Source organism: Pelecanus crispus, chromosome 3 (assembly GCF_030463565.1).
Source record: "Pelecanus crispus isolate bPelCri1 chromosome 3, bPelCri1.pri, whole genome shotgun sequence".
In the NCBI taxonomy this organism is placed as follows: domain Eukaryota; kingdom Metazoa; phylum Chordata; class Aves; order Pelecaniformes; family Pelecanidae; genus Pelecanus; species Pelecanus crispus.
Window position 1 is genome coordinate 45,378,278 of NC_134645.1, and position 17,217 is coordinate 45,395,494.

At 41.8% G+C, this 17,217-nt stretch overlaps 1 protein-coding gene across 1 annotated transcript in view; it reads right to left on the bottom strand.

Moving 5' to 3' along the window:
- The window catches only part of GLP1R (glucagon like peptide 1 receptor), an 87,143-nt gene that overhangs the window by 3,125 nt on the left and 66,801 nt on the right, over positions 1-17,217 (bottom strand). The window contains exons 8-12 of the mRNA XM_075707686.1: positions 12,021-12,081; positions 7,849-7,918; positions 7,041-7,129; positions 2,619-2,757; positions 1,684-1,725 (exon numbers count right to left, since the gene is read on the bottom strand). Coding sequence (XP_075563801.1) covers positions 1,684-1,725; positions 2,619-2,757; positions 7,041-7,129; positions 7,849-7,918; positions 12,021-12,081 — 401 coding nt within the window. The remainder of the gene's footprint in view (positions 1-1,683; positions 1,726-2,618; positions 2,758-7,040; positions 7,130-7,848; positions 7,919-12,020; positions 12,082-17,217) is intronic.

The window sequence follows — 17,217 nt, forward strand, 5'->3', positions numbered from 1 at the left end:
AAAAATATAGACCATATTGCAGCCAAGGATAGTCTTTGGGCACATATAGTCTGTCACAAGAAAAACAGCTCCTCATTTAGTTTAGGAAAATTTTTTCATATAGTTTAGGAAAGAAATAGAAGACACTTGACCTAATCAAACTCTTTACATGGATTTAATTTATGGATGCTGATGACCGGGCTTGACAAAATCCTTCTCCCTCCTTTTAACAAGAGTTGGAACAAGCAAAATAATTCATCCTAGATTGTCTGTCAGCATTCTGTGAAGCTGAGCACATTGTGGTTAGATTTTACAAATTACATTAGAAAGGCAAGAGAACCATAGCAACAAGAGATTTGGAGGACCTCTTAGAAATGTAGGTAGGCTACTTCACAGTAAGTTCCCTCAAATGAAACAAGCCTACCTGTTTCAGGGTTTCTAATAAAGTTTGGGCTATGATGTAACTTTGCCCTTGTATCACATAGAGGAAATTATTGGGCATTACTCATGAGAGGCCTGGCTGCAGCTACGTAGGGGATGTATGAGCAAAGGCCAAAGGGAATCAAAAGAAATACATGATGCACCAACAGACGATGCTGCATTTCAGGATTAAAGTACACCTGTAAAGCTGTACAAGGGATTTGAAACAAATATTCTCTAATTCATGCTTGAGCAAAGCCTGCTGTTACCCACCGCTAACTTTCGTAAGCAGTACAATTAACACATTCACTTAAACAAAATCTTACCCACAAGCTACAAAAATGAACAGTCTCCTGCAGGGCTTAATTCAGGATGCCTGCTGCTTTTCTGTTGACTCCAGCCTAGCCATAATGACACAAGAACATTTTTCCATTGATTCTAATTCCTTGATGAGGCCTATCTCTCAATAGGTGATCTTGAATTACCATGTCATGTTTAAAAGTAGATTTAGCATGAGTGCAAAACACATTGATGTGCATTAAACTTAACAATGTGCTGCCAAATTAGTAGTCTTTGCTTCCCTTGAAAACCTGGCTGCTGAATGAAGGAATAATAATAATCACTTAGAAGGTAACATTAGAGATTCCTGCAATACTGAAACAGAACAATACTCTTCCCCCCAACAGGTCTGGGATTCAGCAGAAGCCACAGAAGATGTTACTTGCAATTAATTAACTCAAAGCCCTGGCTACATTTCTTCTGGGCCTGTGGAAGAGCTCACCACTCCCTGAAGTTCAGTTTGAATGAGAGCAATGATGTCTTCAAGTAGCTGGGCCACAGCAAAACCAAACGAAATCAAACCATACAGGCACTGGCCAAGAGGACTCTCCAACCTCACCGGCCAGCTGAGCTCAGTTCTCAGAATAAAACAGGCTCTACTCCCACATTCACCAAAACAAGCAAATAAGAAGCACTATGAGACAGATTAAGAGCAGCAGCTATAATTTGTAATAAAATAAAAGCTCTAGCAGTGCAAACTATACAATTCTGAGCAAGACAACTTGCAAGATTTCATGTCTACAAATAGTGGCCCTAAATTATACTGCCTGAATTCCTTCCAACATTTGTCTGAGGAGTTATCCTGTGTAGCTGTACAGAGGAGGGTCTGCAAAAGAAGTAAAAGTCCTGAACAAGGACAATTTAGCAGTTCAAGACCATTTTCAATTTTCTTTTCCTATAGTGGATGCTGATAAGGCAAATTGGAACAACTAGTATTTCTCTTACCTCATTATTGATGAAACAGTAGAGAATTGCAACCATCAGCCCCTGAAATCAACAAAAAACAGAACAGCAGTGAGCAGAGCAGTTCCCTTGCTTTGCCAAACAAACTCGCAGAGGACTAAAGGCTCCACACTGGCATGTCTCGTATAAGACTGAAAGACGGAGACAATCTGTGGTCCCTGTCAGCTCTGATGGCAGAGGAGAGGTTTGACCAAATTATGTCTCAAAGCACACAATCTAAGGAAAAAGTTACTATTTTCTTCAACCTGCTATTTTTTTCTAAAGATTCCTTTCCCCTTCTTCTTCCTTACCTTGTTTCACATTATAAACACTTCAGAAGTAAACAATTACCAATGATCTTAAATACAGCCCTGTGCTTGATAAACAGGGAATGAGTGGGCGAGCAGGGAAACTAGAAGAAGAATGATTCCCTTAGACAAGGAGACTTTTTTGAAATGGCATTACCTAAGGCATCAGCTAAATAAAAATCGCAGAAAACCTACATCCTCCTCACATGCAGTTACAGCTGTAGACAGCTACCTTTCACAGCACAGATTTTCCAAGGAGTATCAAAAACACCGGAGAAAGCACAAAATTTGCTTTCAGCATTGCCATTATACAATTACAGGAAATAACAGACAATTTCATTATTGCCTTGAGGTGTCCCATAGGAAGTAGATATTAATATGTGGATAGGAATACCAGTTTATTGTGGTAAATTTAAGACATTGAAAATAAGTGTACATGACACTAACATTTAAGTTTGCTATTAAAAATTAGTCCTTATACTTTCCCTTCCACTGTCATAATCCTGTAATATCCAGGGCTAAACTGAGAAATATAAAGAACAGGTAACATGCAATGAATGAGAGAGAAAGCAGGTGCCCAAACAGCAGTTAAAAAATATCTTATCTGCATGGGCACAGCGTGAGTGCTACCTGGAAAGAAGCAAAGGAGAGTTCAGTAAAAAGCTTCACAAAGCGCAGCATCCCTCTGGCATGCTCATCAGTAATAAAGGCAAAGATGACCTCATGGGTGCCCAGCAGCGGGATCAGAGTCAACGTAGACTTGGCCAGCCTAAGGTCACAAAGAAAGAAAAAAAAAAACCAACGCCACTGAGTAGGTCATTGTTGATCCCAATGATCACTGGGAGTCACTGTTTCTGCGTTCTGCTTCTGACACACTGTCAACTTTGGTAAGTCACTGTACTACTTTGTCTTGCACCATCCTCCCCCAGGGGCTGCAGGAAAAAAAAAAAAAAAAAAATTCCTCAAAATAACCTTTGTAGGTTTCAACATGTTTTAACTGCCCCTGCCACTCCACTGCAGACCACTTCCTGCTGAGAGCAAAGCTCTGTATTCAGCTACTGGCTGTATTTCACCTGGAAGATCTTCTTCCAAACTTAGGAGGCCATGTGCTTTCTTGTACCTGAGATGTCTTCTTGTGTATCCTTTTCCCCATCTGTGAGAAAGATGACCAAAACCTATGTTGTTGATGGCCTGAAAGAAATAATCTATCAATAATTGGAATCTTTTAAAAAAATATCTTGGCAAAGGGAGGAGTACTTGCTATTCCTTCCCACCTCTGTGGTGTGTTAAATCTTCAAAACATTGTAACTAACTGTAACTGCAGAACACTTTGTAAAAGCAGTTAAACTGTCTTAAAGTGAGGGATGGCTCCACAATTTAAACTGCAAATTCAAAGACACAGCTAGCAAAGGAAAAAAGACAAACCAACCTGAAATAAAACATTTTTCACCTGAGAGAGAGCAGTGCTCAGGGATACAACCACAGGAAAACAATTCACAAGAATGGCCCTTAACTCTCTTTTGATAGACATACATGCTAGCCACCCAACAGGATAAATGAAGATGCCTGAGCCTCACATAGGAGTTTATAGGGCTATCCTGGGCAACAGAACCTATCAACATCTCACAACAACCTGTCTTGAGACAATTCAGTAGATACAAAAATCACTCAACTAGCAGGGCTGTCAGTACTTAGTAGATCTTGTGTGCCCTAGGGCTGTTGGCTGCTATTCTGAGTCATGTAATCATTCAGGTTGGGAGGAACCTCTGGAAATCTCTGGTCCAGCTCCAGTTCACAGCAGGTTACTCAGGGCTGTGTCTAGCCAAATTCTGAATATCTCCAAGCACCAGACCAATCTCACTGTGAATTTTTTTTCACCTCTGACATGCAATTGGAATTTCTCTTGCTATAACTCGTGACCTCTGCCCCTTGTCCTTTCACTGTGCACCTCTGACAATACTCCAGCTCCATCTTCTGTATAACCACCATTAGGTAGCTGAAGACTGCAGTTAAATCCTTGCTTAGTCTTCTGTTCTCCAGACTGAATAAACCCAGTTTTCAGCACCTCCTTCTATGTCACCTAGTCCGGCCCCTGAACTAGCTTGATGCAAACTCATGCAAGTCCCACGGGGTTGGAGGGACAGGACACAATGTCTTTCTTGTACTGGTGGGCCTCAACCTAGACACCAGAAGCAATCTCACAAGTGCTGAATGGAGGGGATCCGTCACTTCTCTTGACCTTCCTGCTATACCCTTACTAGTGCAGCCCAGTACGCAGTCAGCCTACGCTGTCATAAGGGCACACTGCTGAATCATGTTCAACCTATTGTCCTCCAGCATCCCTGGATCTTCTGTAAAGTTGCTTTCTCCCCAGTCAGTGCTCACCCTGTACTGCTGTATGGGGTTATTACATACCAAGTGCAAGGCTCCTGTCAGCCCATGCACTGGCCTGCTAATGTCCTTGATACACAAGGACCGAGGGATGGTGAGTCAAAGCAACTATTGAAATTAAACAGTTTATACATAGAGGTAAGCAGAAAAGCAGATCTCTAGTGCACCCAGGCAGACCACTGCATTAGGGGGCTTGTTTAAATGAGCAGCTTACCAGCAAGTCTTGTGATGGAGTCTCTGCTCCACCACCACCTGCCTGAGATAGAGGTAAAAGCAGGAGGCTGACACTGAATTGGCTCTGGAGACACCGCCTGAGTGAAAAAAAGGGAGCTGTGTAGGTGTACAGCAATCCCCTAGCTTATTTAATGAACGTCAGTTGTTCTAGATGGGGTACTTGGAGAGCTCTTCGTTAAACAGGAAGCCATGCAAAGTCCTATGAAAAGGCTTCCTGGGTAATAAAGACCTCCCTAAAGAAAATACTTTCCCTGAGCAAGGGGAGAAGTTTCTGCACAACTCCAGTCCTTCTGGAGAGAAAAGGGATTTGCTGCAATGCTGAACAGAGAGCTCTCACTCTTCATCAAATGAACGGGCAACAGGAGAGAGGTGAAGGAAAGATTGGTCTGAGAGCGAAACACTTTTCTATACACAAATGTATCTAAGCTAATGACTTTCTAGGGCACCTAGACTGGTCCTTGTTTAAAATAACATATTCCAACATAGCAGTTCTGTCTTCCTTCCACCCAAAATCTTTTCCAGTGCCTTTGAGCAGAAAAGAAGCGGGGGAAAAATTCTGATACAGGAATCTCTGACTACTGGTCTTGTTATCATCAGAAGCATACCAATGAACTGAACTCTTTTGGGTAAAAGACTTCCCCAAAGCTTCCGGCTATAACCACCAACCTCCAGACGGACCACCAAGACTACAGTCTTCATCAGTAAAGAAGGCTCTGTTGCTGGGTAAATCCTTTTCTGATAAAGCCTTTCTGTTTACATAGCAGATTCCTGAACACGCAACATGAAGAAATGAATGAACATGCACTTCTGAGAAACAGCCCACCTGCATCAAAACTTCCTGCTGCTTGCAGAAGTCATGAGGACAAGGGCTTTCTCCCTTTACAGGGTAAATTTACAGCCAGAATTTTAAATGGCTTCAAGCCATCAGAACTAGAAAATCCCCACCTTCCACCACTGCAAATTTTACCCTAGCAAATAAAGGTCACATATATTCAAAGAAAGAGTAGGCATGAAAGCAAAGCCTACAGCTCATTAAAATAGGTCCTTCTGTCTGCTTTGAGCTCTAAACACACATTCGGATTTCCAAAATTTCACATGAGGTAAAGAAGGTAGATAACATACAAGGCAACTCTATACTCTGATAAGAATGCACCAAATACACGCTGTGTCTAGCTTAGAGGGCTGCAGCATTAAAATACCCAACTTCAAACTAGCTAAGTCAACCACCAGTAGCAGTCCAGCTACCACAGCATGTAGCTCCACACTGGTTAATTCAATAGCTAACTTGCTATTTCCATGTTATTTTTCATACCGCAATACAAAAGTATTCTCCAAGATGCAGAAATGAAGGATGTGACTATGAATCTTAGCAAGGTGCTTAAATAACAGGAAGAATACAGACACAGACAGGGTGAAGCCTGCAAAATAAAAATTGAACATTTCTGTGATAACCCTGACATCCGTCTTGAAACAGCCTATGCATTCAAGATTGAAAGTTTGTTCCAATAACTGGGGACTGGCAAGAATAACAAGGAGCAATGCTCAAAATGATCCCTGTCTTGATCTTCATTGAAGTTAAAGCTTTTGTTTCTATCACTCATATTATCTTTTTCAAATTAGGATAGGATAGAATGGGATAGAACATTTCAGTTGGAAGGGTCCTACAATGATCATCTAGTCCAACTGCCTGACCACTTCTGGGCTGACCAAAACTTAAAGCACATTATTAAGGCCATTGTCCAAATGCCTCTTAAACACTGACAGGCTTGGGGCATTGACCACCTCTCTAGGAAGCCTGTTCCAGTGTCTGATGACCCTCTCGGTAAAGAAATGCTTCCTAATGTCCAGTCTAAAACTTCCCTGGCACAGCTTTGAACCATTCCACACGTCCTATCACTGGATACCAGGGAGAAGAGATCAGCACCTCCCTCTCCACTTCTCCCCCTCAGGAAGCTGTAAAGACCAATGAGGTTGCCCCTCAGCCTCCTTTTCTCCAAACTAGACAAGCCCAAAGTCCTTAACCACTCCTCATAGGACGTTCCTTCCACCCCTTTCATCAGCTTTGTTGCCCTCCTCTGGACACATTCAAGGACCTTAACATCCAGTACTTGCATATGCTGCAAGGGTTTAAAAATACCTGCTTAATTAATATTAATCCAGTATTACAGAAGACTGTAAAGTGACGAACTCAAAGATCAAGCCTTCTGTTTATCTATAACGCATGTGTAACACCTGCCCGGGCTTCACCAGGAGGCTTTTCTGGGGACTGACTGTCCAAGCAGTCATATCAATATGTGACACCACACCTGTGCACTACTCGAGGTCTGTGATCTTTAACAACCTTTATCAACCCACTCCTTTCATGTACCTCCTTGTCTACTTCTGTTTTGATGGGCACAAAAAATGTCAGACCACCATATCACATACCTGCATTTTATGTCAGTTTTGCACATCAAATTAGCCTGTAGTTTGGATATGATGATGCATATAACTCTGATAAAGATCAGGAAATTTACCTGGAGAAATGAAAGAAGGATTTATATAATCATCAAGAAACTCACGTGCATAAGTGTTCAAAAAAGCTGGTTGGTACATACATGTGTAGGTCTCTGTGCATCCTGCTACTCTGCAGCTGCAGAATTTGCCATGGAACTCAATTCATTGCTAAGGAACTGTGCTTTAAATACATCCTCTGTGAATGCACAAGTCACCTTTGAAAACACAGGCAGTTCGCTAAACAAAGCAGAGGAGCTTACTTGCATCTCTGAGGTGTGAGACACAGTAAAGGCGTGGGCTGCCCCATTTGCCTCATCTGGAGGTCTCAGACTAACACGGTATTGTGGCTACAGAACGTGGCGTTTTCCACAGTGCCACACAATTTGTTGCTCTTCTGTAGCCCAGTACCTGCAATATTATCTTCTACCTCCCTGTACTACCTGCCATAGCTTTCTGCACACAGGGGAGTTAACTGGCATGCTGTTTTGTTATCATGTGCTGCCACTACAACATGACAGCCTGTGGCCAAATTAAACAAACAAAATGCTAGTGGGGAATTCCACTGACAGAAATCAATTTGGTTTCATAAAATCACATTTCTGAATGAAAATGTCAATACCCTCAAAGGTTATTAGCCTTTGGATGTGCACAACAGCCATGTGCACATCTGCTGTTTGTACTATATCATGTCCTGTTCTCAGGGAAATCTGCCAGCTTGCTGCACGTGCCCCATACTCACCCCAATGGCAACGAGAATGGGCAGTCTGATGATCAACCAGTAATTCATGTTATAGTTTCTGGTCCAGCAACTAGGAAGATGGCAAAAAGAAGGAGACAAGAAGAAAAGGCTTCAGAACATTACTGAAATCTCCTGCTTTTCATTGGCACAGCAATGCAGATGGAAAACAATATTGAGGACTAGATACCAGGAAAGCACATCATGCTGACATGGAAACAGATGCAGTTGCTTCTTAGAAACACTGAATGCTTTGTACTATTGCAGCTATCATAATCCAACTGGATACTACTCAACGGCCTTTCTTGCCCACTAATGGCTAGCTCTCCTCCACAATTTGCTATGAATTATCATCAGTTAATTGTGAAGATTTACTCCATTAAAACCAAGGTCAAATTTGTCATGTGGCTGAAAGGACAAGGGGGGCGAATCTGAGTCAGACCTTTGCCGCATGGTTCCTATCCTCCTCTTTCTGCATTATTTTTTATTACTCTTCAGTCTCCAATGTCTTATTATTTAACTGTTTGTTAGATCTTTATCCCATTACCTACCATCACTTTTCTCATATTGATATTTAGATCGATCATCTATTTTATTTGTCCTTATTTTCAATAAGGACTTACTAATTTCAACCAGGAGAAAGCAATTAAGGCAGCAAACTCCAGTTCCTTCAGTGTATCCGTACAGGTTTCAGGCCCAAAGGGAGTTTTAAAAGTTATAAGCAAGTAAAATCAAAGACAGGAGCAGTAGTTCCCAACTTTTGTTGGCTAGCTGAGCCCTCTGCCACGTAAGTAACATGCTGCAGGCAATATAATACTTCATTCTCCCCACAAGTCTCATTTTAGCTTTTTAAATTCCTATGTCCTTGAGCAATATTGGAGAACAATCACAAGAAAAGTGATGCCTGAAAGCCACAGTTTGGGATCACTGGTTCAAGGTGAACTTTATACTGGGGGGTTTGTACATCCAGTTCTTTTAGGTCCCACCCTGGCCACAGCCAGCCACCCCCGACTATATGATGGGCCATGTGTGTGCACAATGGCCCAGGTGTCGGGCCAGCGTACACATGCCACTTCACTTGTTGCTGCAGCGACAGCATTCTTAATATTTCTATGAAATAACTTTGTTAGCCTCCTGCCATATTGCTCAGCATTACTCAAAAGCAACAGTCATCAGTAAAGCCAGCAGGTTTCTGAGCTACACAGGCTGTGAAACATAAGCTATGAAACAGCACTACAGAAAACACAGGTTTCTTCACAAAACAAGTTTCTCTATCTCCACATCTCATCTGCCAAAACATATATGTGCTCAATTTTCCTTAGGGTTTCTTAACAGGCCTATGAAACTTCAGCTTGGGTGATGTTGGTGGAGAGTAAACCCTCCCCAACCTTGTAACGGGACAGTCAACTTGAGAGAAACTAGCAAACCGTGCAGCACATGGTAGGGATGCATGCTACACCACCACACCTACATGTGCTCACATACTAGAGGAAAGTGGAGAAGCTTGGCTGTGGCAATGCCATATTCCCTGAGTAACAGAAGAACTTCTTAATTGGTACATGTGACTAGGAGCCAGCTTCATGGAGCCTTTAAAACTGATTTTATTTAAACCCCTCAAGACCGGCAGGATAATAGGCATGGCTGGAAGTAGAGTTCTAATTTTCTGACTAAGTGCAGTGGAAGCAGAGGCAATTTTAAAATTTCCTGATAATGACAGAGGCTGAGAAATGATTCTTTACATTAACTCTGCTACATTTCTGTGTGTACATTTGCTTCCTGTGGCACAGAGCAGTTTTAGCTACTTTTAAATTTATACAAGTATGTGCAATAAAAATGCCATTACAGCCCAATTAAAGTGTCATGGCTACTAAAGTGTCCAGAAAATAAAATTGATAGATCTGTACATGATTTCTTGTCCATTTGTGCTTTCTGGGATTGCCACACTGATAAATACACTAACATCTATTGTGTTTGGGATCTATCCCTGCAGTTTGCTCAGCACCACTCAGAAGATGCTTGGCAACTAATAGCCTCACAGCTGTGAATGGAGAATTGGTCCAGTGAAACATGCTACGGGGAAGTTTCTGCCTTTGCTTACTAATCTAGTATTCTTTTTCTAAAAATGAAAACACTGAATTTTTACCTTGAAGAGGTACAGCCAAATAGCTCTGTTTTTGAAAAACATCATAGGCTTGCTGTCTTGCTCCCATAATTAATTGCAGGCAGAAACAAAGATGTGGAAGTATCAGATCTTTAGGCACAGTCTAATAACTAAGAAGCACAGCTTGCCTTTAATTTTATTTGTAATCTAGACAAAGTCTTTTTCAATCTCTCTCTTTTTAAAACAGCAACTGCTTTCTAAAGGAGTTTACATTTGCATATGTAAAGAAAGAAGGAGCCAGTCTCCAAGTAAGTCTTGCAGGCTTCAGTCCTTCATTCAAATGGCTACATTCACAGGACTGCCTCAAATTCCCAGCCCTGACCACATTTACTTCCCGTTATCCTCACAGCCAGGGAAGTAGTTAAGTCACAAATGAAATTTACAGCCCACTGCACATCCATAGTGACAGCGCTATGGCAAACACCATGAAATATATCCCTGGCTGATCCAGCAAATGCCTGCCCAAGGCGCAGAAATCTTGCCTTTCAGAGAAGCTGCTGCACGTGGTTATTTATTGTTGTATTTTACAAATATTTATACAAGATTTAGAAAATTCAATAAAGTGCAAAATTGCCCCTTTTAAGGTCTGCTGAAGGCAGTGAGTGACAGTTTTCCTTAATAGAAAACATAAATCAGCTCTGAGCACCACATAATGTAGGAGGCTCAGCATGAGCACTTTGAATACATTTTCCACATCAATGGGAAGATATGCCCATGGAACGTCACCTGTTCAGAGGCCCCACGTTCTCTCTATCTATTCTGATAATTTCAACAAAACTTGTAATACATCAGTACAGCCACAATCTTGCTACAGAATATTATCAAGTCAACCTTGAAAAGGAAAGTCAGAAAATCCTAGCATTGCTTAAGCCAGAAAATGCAGCTTTGACCAAAGTGGTTCAGTACTATGAAAGACACTGAAAAAAACCCCGGTTCTTAATACTTATGAACACCAGAAAAAAGTCTGGGGGTGGCTCTGACTACACTGAATTTTCCACATTGCAGCATCTCCCCAGCAAGGATTGTGTCTGTGGGAAAATAAAATAAAAAGGAAAAAAATTTTAAAAAGGGGAAAAATAAAAAAAAGGGGAAAAAATACAGGGGAAAAATACAGGGGAAAAGGACCCTCTACAAAAAAAAAGTGCTGGCTGGGTTGTTTGGAAACTAAGAGGAAGAACCAATTAATAGTACATTTAGAATAAAAAGAAAATAGCATAAAGTTATTTATTTCATCACAAAGAAAGCTACCCAAATATTTCCAGGCAGTCACTGTCACTAAGAAGAGGAAGCCACATCCCTCCTTTTAAAAAAAAAAAACAAAAAAACAAAAAAACCCCAAAAAACAAACCATAACCAAACAACAACAAAATCCCCTCAACAAACTAATATGCTTTATGTACCAAACAGCATTGATAAAGGCAATTTTTCAGAACAGCTGCTATGGTAAAAGTGGATGAAAAGTGTTTTGTGTTTTGCAGCAGTCTTGTGTGTGGTATAGTTGACTTCAGCAAGACTAACATAAGCAGACAGAGAATGTGCCTTTATTTTAAGAAAATCTAAATAACGGAAGCTTAAACAAGAACAGGCAATCGCATCTCTGCTGCTAGGCTTAAGCTAACCACTACAAATCACAGGCAAAATCCTGTGGGAGGTTTTTGCCTTCCTCTGAAGCATAACTGTAAAAGGCTACTGCTAAAGGCACGGCATCAGGAGTGGTCTTGGTTGGGCATGATGACTTCTACTGTTGATACTGTAACTACAGAAAAACAAAACATACCTTTCCTTGACCTGCAAAAGGATAGATTCATTCAGACATGCAGAAAATTCTGATCAGAAAGAAACATATGCTCCTTTCTGAAACGTTATGCAAGCCCTTCAGACAAAACAGAAGCGATTATGTGAGGTTTCAGCACGTTGCCAAAGCAAACCACACCACACAGAAAGCAAACAATGGTCTGCCGGTGCACACATACAGCACAAATGAGAGAGCTAGAAAAATCAGAACTAAACCAACCCCTCATCTTCATAAAGGTACTTGACAGTTCCCCAGAGGGTAACAAACACCATTGGCACACCTGGGAAGAGAGGAGACAAGGTTGACACTGACATGAAGAGACAGGGAGAAGCAGAGAGAAGGACAAACCCCCCACATACTGATGAGCAACATAATTAACTGGTGGCAGGGTTGCAGCTCCTCCCCAGCGCAGAATGCTGTCAGTGGTGGGAGGGGGAATCTAACCTGCAAGTAACTAATGCACGTAACTCATTTTGCCGGGGCCCTCATCTAACTCCTAACAGGCATGAAAAATGAACAACAACAGACCATCACCCCCATACTCTGCATATACCAGCTCTTCTGTGGAACGTTTCACAGAAGAGCCAAGCGAACGAAATTTCTGGAAGCTCTGCTAGCCTCTATATTCATGCTAGAGAGGAGCGCAGTGCGCCCTGACCCGAACCTTTGCATCCACATTTCTGCCTGCGGGTCAGCTACGCTGTCTTTAGGCAGCACCAAGCTCAGGCTCTGCCTGCGGGTCAGCTACGCTGTCTTCAGGCAGCACCAAGCTCAGGCTCTCTGTTGGCACCGGGGCTGGAGCACACTCAGCCCCACGTACCCCCAGCGGCAAAGGGGATTGTGGGCACAAGACACGCAGCAAGTGTGCTCAGGCCTCCCCCGCAGAGAAGTCCCAAGTCTGGGCTGCATTACTGGCATGGACTTGAGTGGCTGCAGCAAAGACAGCAGATGCATCTGCCCTTGAGAAGAGGCGTGGTCCTACGCTCACCTGACAGCGCACGTGCTACGGGTGGTCAGTTTATCTGGGGTATAAAGGGAAGACAGAAAAGCCAAATACGCTGGCAGTCGTTACTTGCTTTACAATGTCAAAGGCTCCCAAATTAATTTCTCTCATTTATGAAATGTCTAGGTCTTCAAGAAAGAACCAATACTCACACAGGGAATGCCAAAAAAGCCCACAAGGAAGGAGAGCAGGTTGAGACTCAACAAGCAGGATGAGGAATTTCTGGCTAAGGATGAATCAAGATGGTCTAATTCCTCTGTGTACCTCCTTGGACAGCATCCGATGCTGTATGCACATTGTGTAGGAAGGGCAACATTTAATGCACTTTGTTATTGCATTCTTAAGAACCAATATGGTGAGAGACCATAAGAACATCAGTGTGCAGCAGTAAGCACTGCACAGGGTAAATACACAGCTCCTGACAGCAGAAGCCACAGGGAAATTGGTGATCTCTTGCAGTCTGAAAATCTACAAGCAGTATCTGTAGTGGGTATTATCAGTAAAAACCTTCTCTCTTGTTGTACTGTATTCTTTTTCAACTGTCAGAACAGCTAAATACTACAGACACGAACACCAGTTATTCTCCTTAATCAGTTAAAAAAAAAAAAAGAGAGAATAAAGAGCAGCAGGAAAAAAAATACCAATACTTAGAATAATAGCAAAGATAACGAATTGAGTCGAGATTATTGGGGCAAGTGGTCGAACATGTTCCTTGGATGCACCTGATACTGAGAGTACACAATATTTTGCGAGCAAAGTTACTGAGAACTCCGTGCTGCTTTGATAGTGCCATAAGAGATTAAGAACAGGCTCATGGCAAATCACTTTGAAACACAAATGAGCCTTTGATTCATAGAAACTAATTATAGTTTGAATTATTCCTTTCTTGACTTTGCTGAGAATTAAGACATCTTAATATGAAAGTTACAGGATAAGGCACGAACACTGAGAGCACAAAGGCTGTATGTCAGTGCAGGGAATTGATGTATCGAGTGATAACAATAATGATTTGTGGCTATCTCCATCTTCTGGATACATCAGAAATCTCTCCATATTTAATTGTGTTACTTACTTCACAGTTGAATTGAGAATATGTTATTAATATTATATTTCAAAAGAGCCCAGCTAGAGAGATGCTGGTGTTATTGAACTGCATCAGCATCCTGCTATGAAAATATTATACAAATTAATAGGCAGCATGTACAAGGTGACTTGTTCAACATCCTCTGCCCATTCCCATTTGTGATGCACGCCCCTGGTGCCTTGGTGTTGCAACACCATCAGTCACATTACTTTCCATACTAGCAATACACATTTTAATCTGAGACACCGAGACTTAACAGTGCAATACAAACATGTAAGCTTTGAACATCACTGCAAATTCTACACGGATACCATCTGACATCTACCAAATTCACAAAGTCTTGTCCTAAGAAATGGGTAGCTCTGAAAATTGTCTGGGATACACTCTCAGCAGATGGGAATGTATACAGTTTTTCAAAGCCCTAGTCAAGATCTAAAGAGGAGACTGCCCCAAGAACATTCCCTAATCCACCTCAAGTCCGTAGAAGTCATTCACAACAGCAAAAGAGCATGTCTGCAGCACCTCTGCAACAATTGTAGTTTGCAACAGTCACTGAGGCTCTCCATAGATCAATTTACAATCTTGATACCTAATTAACCTGCATTAACTGGCACAAATACAAGTATTATTCTGGTTACTTCAGTCAGTCAAGAGAAATTTGGCTGGCCTGAGCAGGCAGCAGAAGCAAACAGTATACAGCTCCTTGAATAAACTCTACAGATGACTATCATTAACAGAATCAGTGTTGTATTCCAGTCCTGGGCTCCCAACATACGGCTCTTTTGGTGCGTTTGAGTTTCAATTGTATAGCTCTTTCTCTTACTGCTGCTATTCAAAGAATACCAGATATCTGAGAAAAACCTGCCCCCGTTTATAGGATGCACTTATTTAAGATATAGGCTGAACTCTTTCTGGTTTTGCTTTTTGTCATACAGAAAGCTCTGAGATTGATCTTTCCCCAGATTAACTGACCACAAAAATGTCTCTGAATTCTGGAAATGGTAGCATCTACTTTTGTCTGTACTGTATCACTGCTGAAGATGCCAGAAACTGCAACAGCCTGCTCATAATAGTCTCTGCCATGTTAGTTCTTGCAGGCTGATAACTGACCAAAAATCTTTGAACGCTACATGGTGATTATGAAATCTGTCAAGTGTACTAGCAAATAAGCATGCTGACAGCTCAGCTAATAAAGTTCAACTTCAAATGACAGAGGGCAGGGCATCTGAATTATAGGCTGCGATAATAATATATATTATAGATGATGAGAAAGTAATGGAACTGCCAAATCAACATCTTAACACCCCAGTCCATAAATAAGCAGCATGACCTACTTATTTTCACTCTAGTTTACATATTCTACAGTGGCCAGGTGTCTGCATGGTAAGGGGTGGGGGGGGAAGGTTGGAAAATGAGGCATTATCCAGAATGATAATAGGATGGGGTAGGTAAGAGAAGAAAGCTGTGAGAAATTCTGCACAGGAACCACCATTTAGTTGATATTTTCACAATGCTCTCCTGTCCCTAACGAGCAGAGAGGAGAGCAATTTGCGGAGCTGCTAATGGAAGCTACCATGTCCTGGTAACAGCATGTAGAAATCAGTCTCTCCATTTAATGGGTCTGAGAGATTTTGGTAACAAAACAGAAAAGCTCAGGCTTGTTCTAGAGTCCACTAAGTAGCAGTTACCATGAAAGGTGTCACCAGGTGGTGCTATTCCATACCGCCTTTCCTTTTTTCCTTTATCTCCATGTGCAAGCAAGTTTTCATTATTACAGACACACGATATTCCTAGCTTTGTGTTGTATGTAAAGGCAATTTCAGGGGACAAAGGTGTATGAGGAGCAAGAGAGGCTCCCCTCATTCCTCACATGCTGATCAGAGATTCTTCCTGAAGTAAATTTGTCTCTGTAGGACCAGAGCACTGCCATCCTGCCAAGACCCTTAAATAAGGGCATACACTGAATATAGCATTTTAGGACCAATGAGTTTGCGTATAAGCTCATATTTGAGATGTAACCTGACATCAGTGGTTTCCACGTGGTGGGAAGTTCAGCCTCCGAGACAATCAGGCACACAAACCAGAAGGACACTACTGCTGTCAGAACTCCAATCCTCCTCTTTCTCTCAGAAACCATCCAGGATGGTCTGAGTCAGTCAACTCCTTGACTTATGAATGCAAGAAGTATGTGATGAGGAACTGAAAGAAGTGATAAATGAATATGACCAGATGTAGAAAGAGTAAGAGCATTGAAGATGTCAGAAGAAAAGATGAAATGTTTTTCTTTCTAAAAAAGGAAAAACATGAAAGAGTTTAATCCAGAAGACAAAGAGTGAAGAGAATTAAGAGAAACTCCTGACAGATACATTTCCTACCAAGATCAGTCTGGACACAAAACCCATTTTCACATCCTTGTCTGAAAGACAGTTTTCATTTGAAAACAGACAAGAAGTGATTAGTGCAATGAATGCATCCTGTTGCTACACTGAGTTCACACTCAGCTTCAGAAGGAAGGTTTCTTACGGGCTCTGTTCCAGTCAGATCTTCCTTGCAATCAGGATGTAGATTTTGACACCCTAGCCAGGCTTCCTGCCTTTAATAGCTTCATTCCCTCAAAGTATTCTTCCTTAGAGCAAGTTTGGATTGCCAAGGCTTGGAAGGAAGGGGATTATTTATTTTTTATGGCAGTTTCCCTGCTGCAAGTGCAGCTGGGTGTAAAATTGCCATAGAAGCTCAGAGAATATTTAGCTTTTTATTAACATTTTCTTCTTAGCCTTTAGTGCTGAAAATTGTCTCCTGTCATTCTTCCCGCCTGGATGTCGCACACAGTCACTGTGGGATGTTGCCGCTGTTTCCCTATTCCTCCCTCTTCACCACTTCTGAACAGGTCCTTTTTCCACTAAAAGCTGCTAGAAAGATGCATACAGCAGCGTTACAGTATAAACTGCTCTTCTCCGGAGACTACTTCGTACAGCACTGACACAGCTTCCTGAAGTCAGTGTCAAGCTCCGCGACTCTTCACTTGGGCGCAGGCACGATGAACACCGAGTTGATGCCCTGGACACCCTGATTAAGAGCAGTCTGCACATCCTGAGAAACAAACAAACCAAAAAAGTAAATCATCTTGATCTCCGTAGTTACGTTGTTTTCTTTCCCCCCTTCTTCTGCAAATGTTTTGCTCTCTCTAGAAGGTGAGAGTGAGATCCATGGGCAAGGATTTCTCTTATGCCAGAAGAAGGAAGCACCAGGTACCAGAAATGTATAGCAAGACATTTTTTTTTTCTGCAAGTGATAATGACTATCTGAATCAACATCCTGTTTAGCTGCTG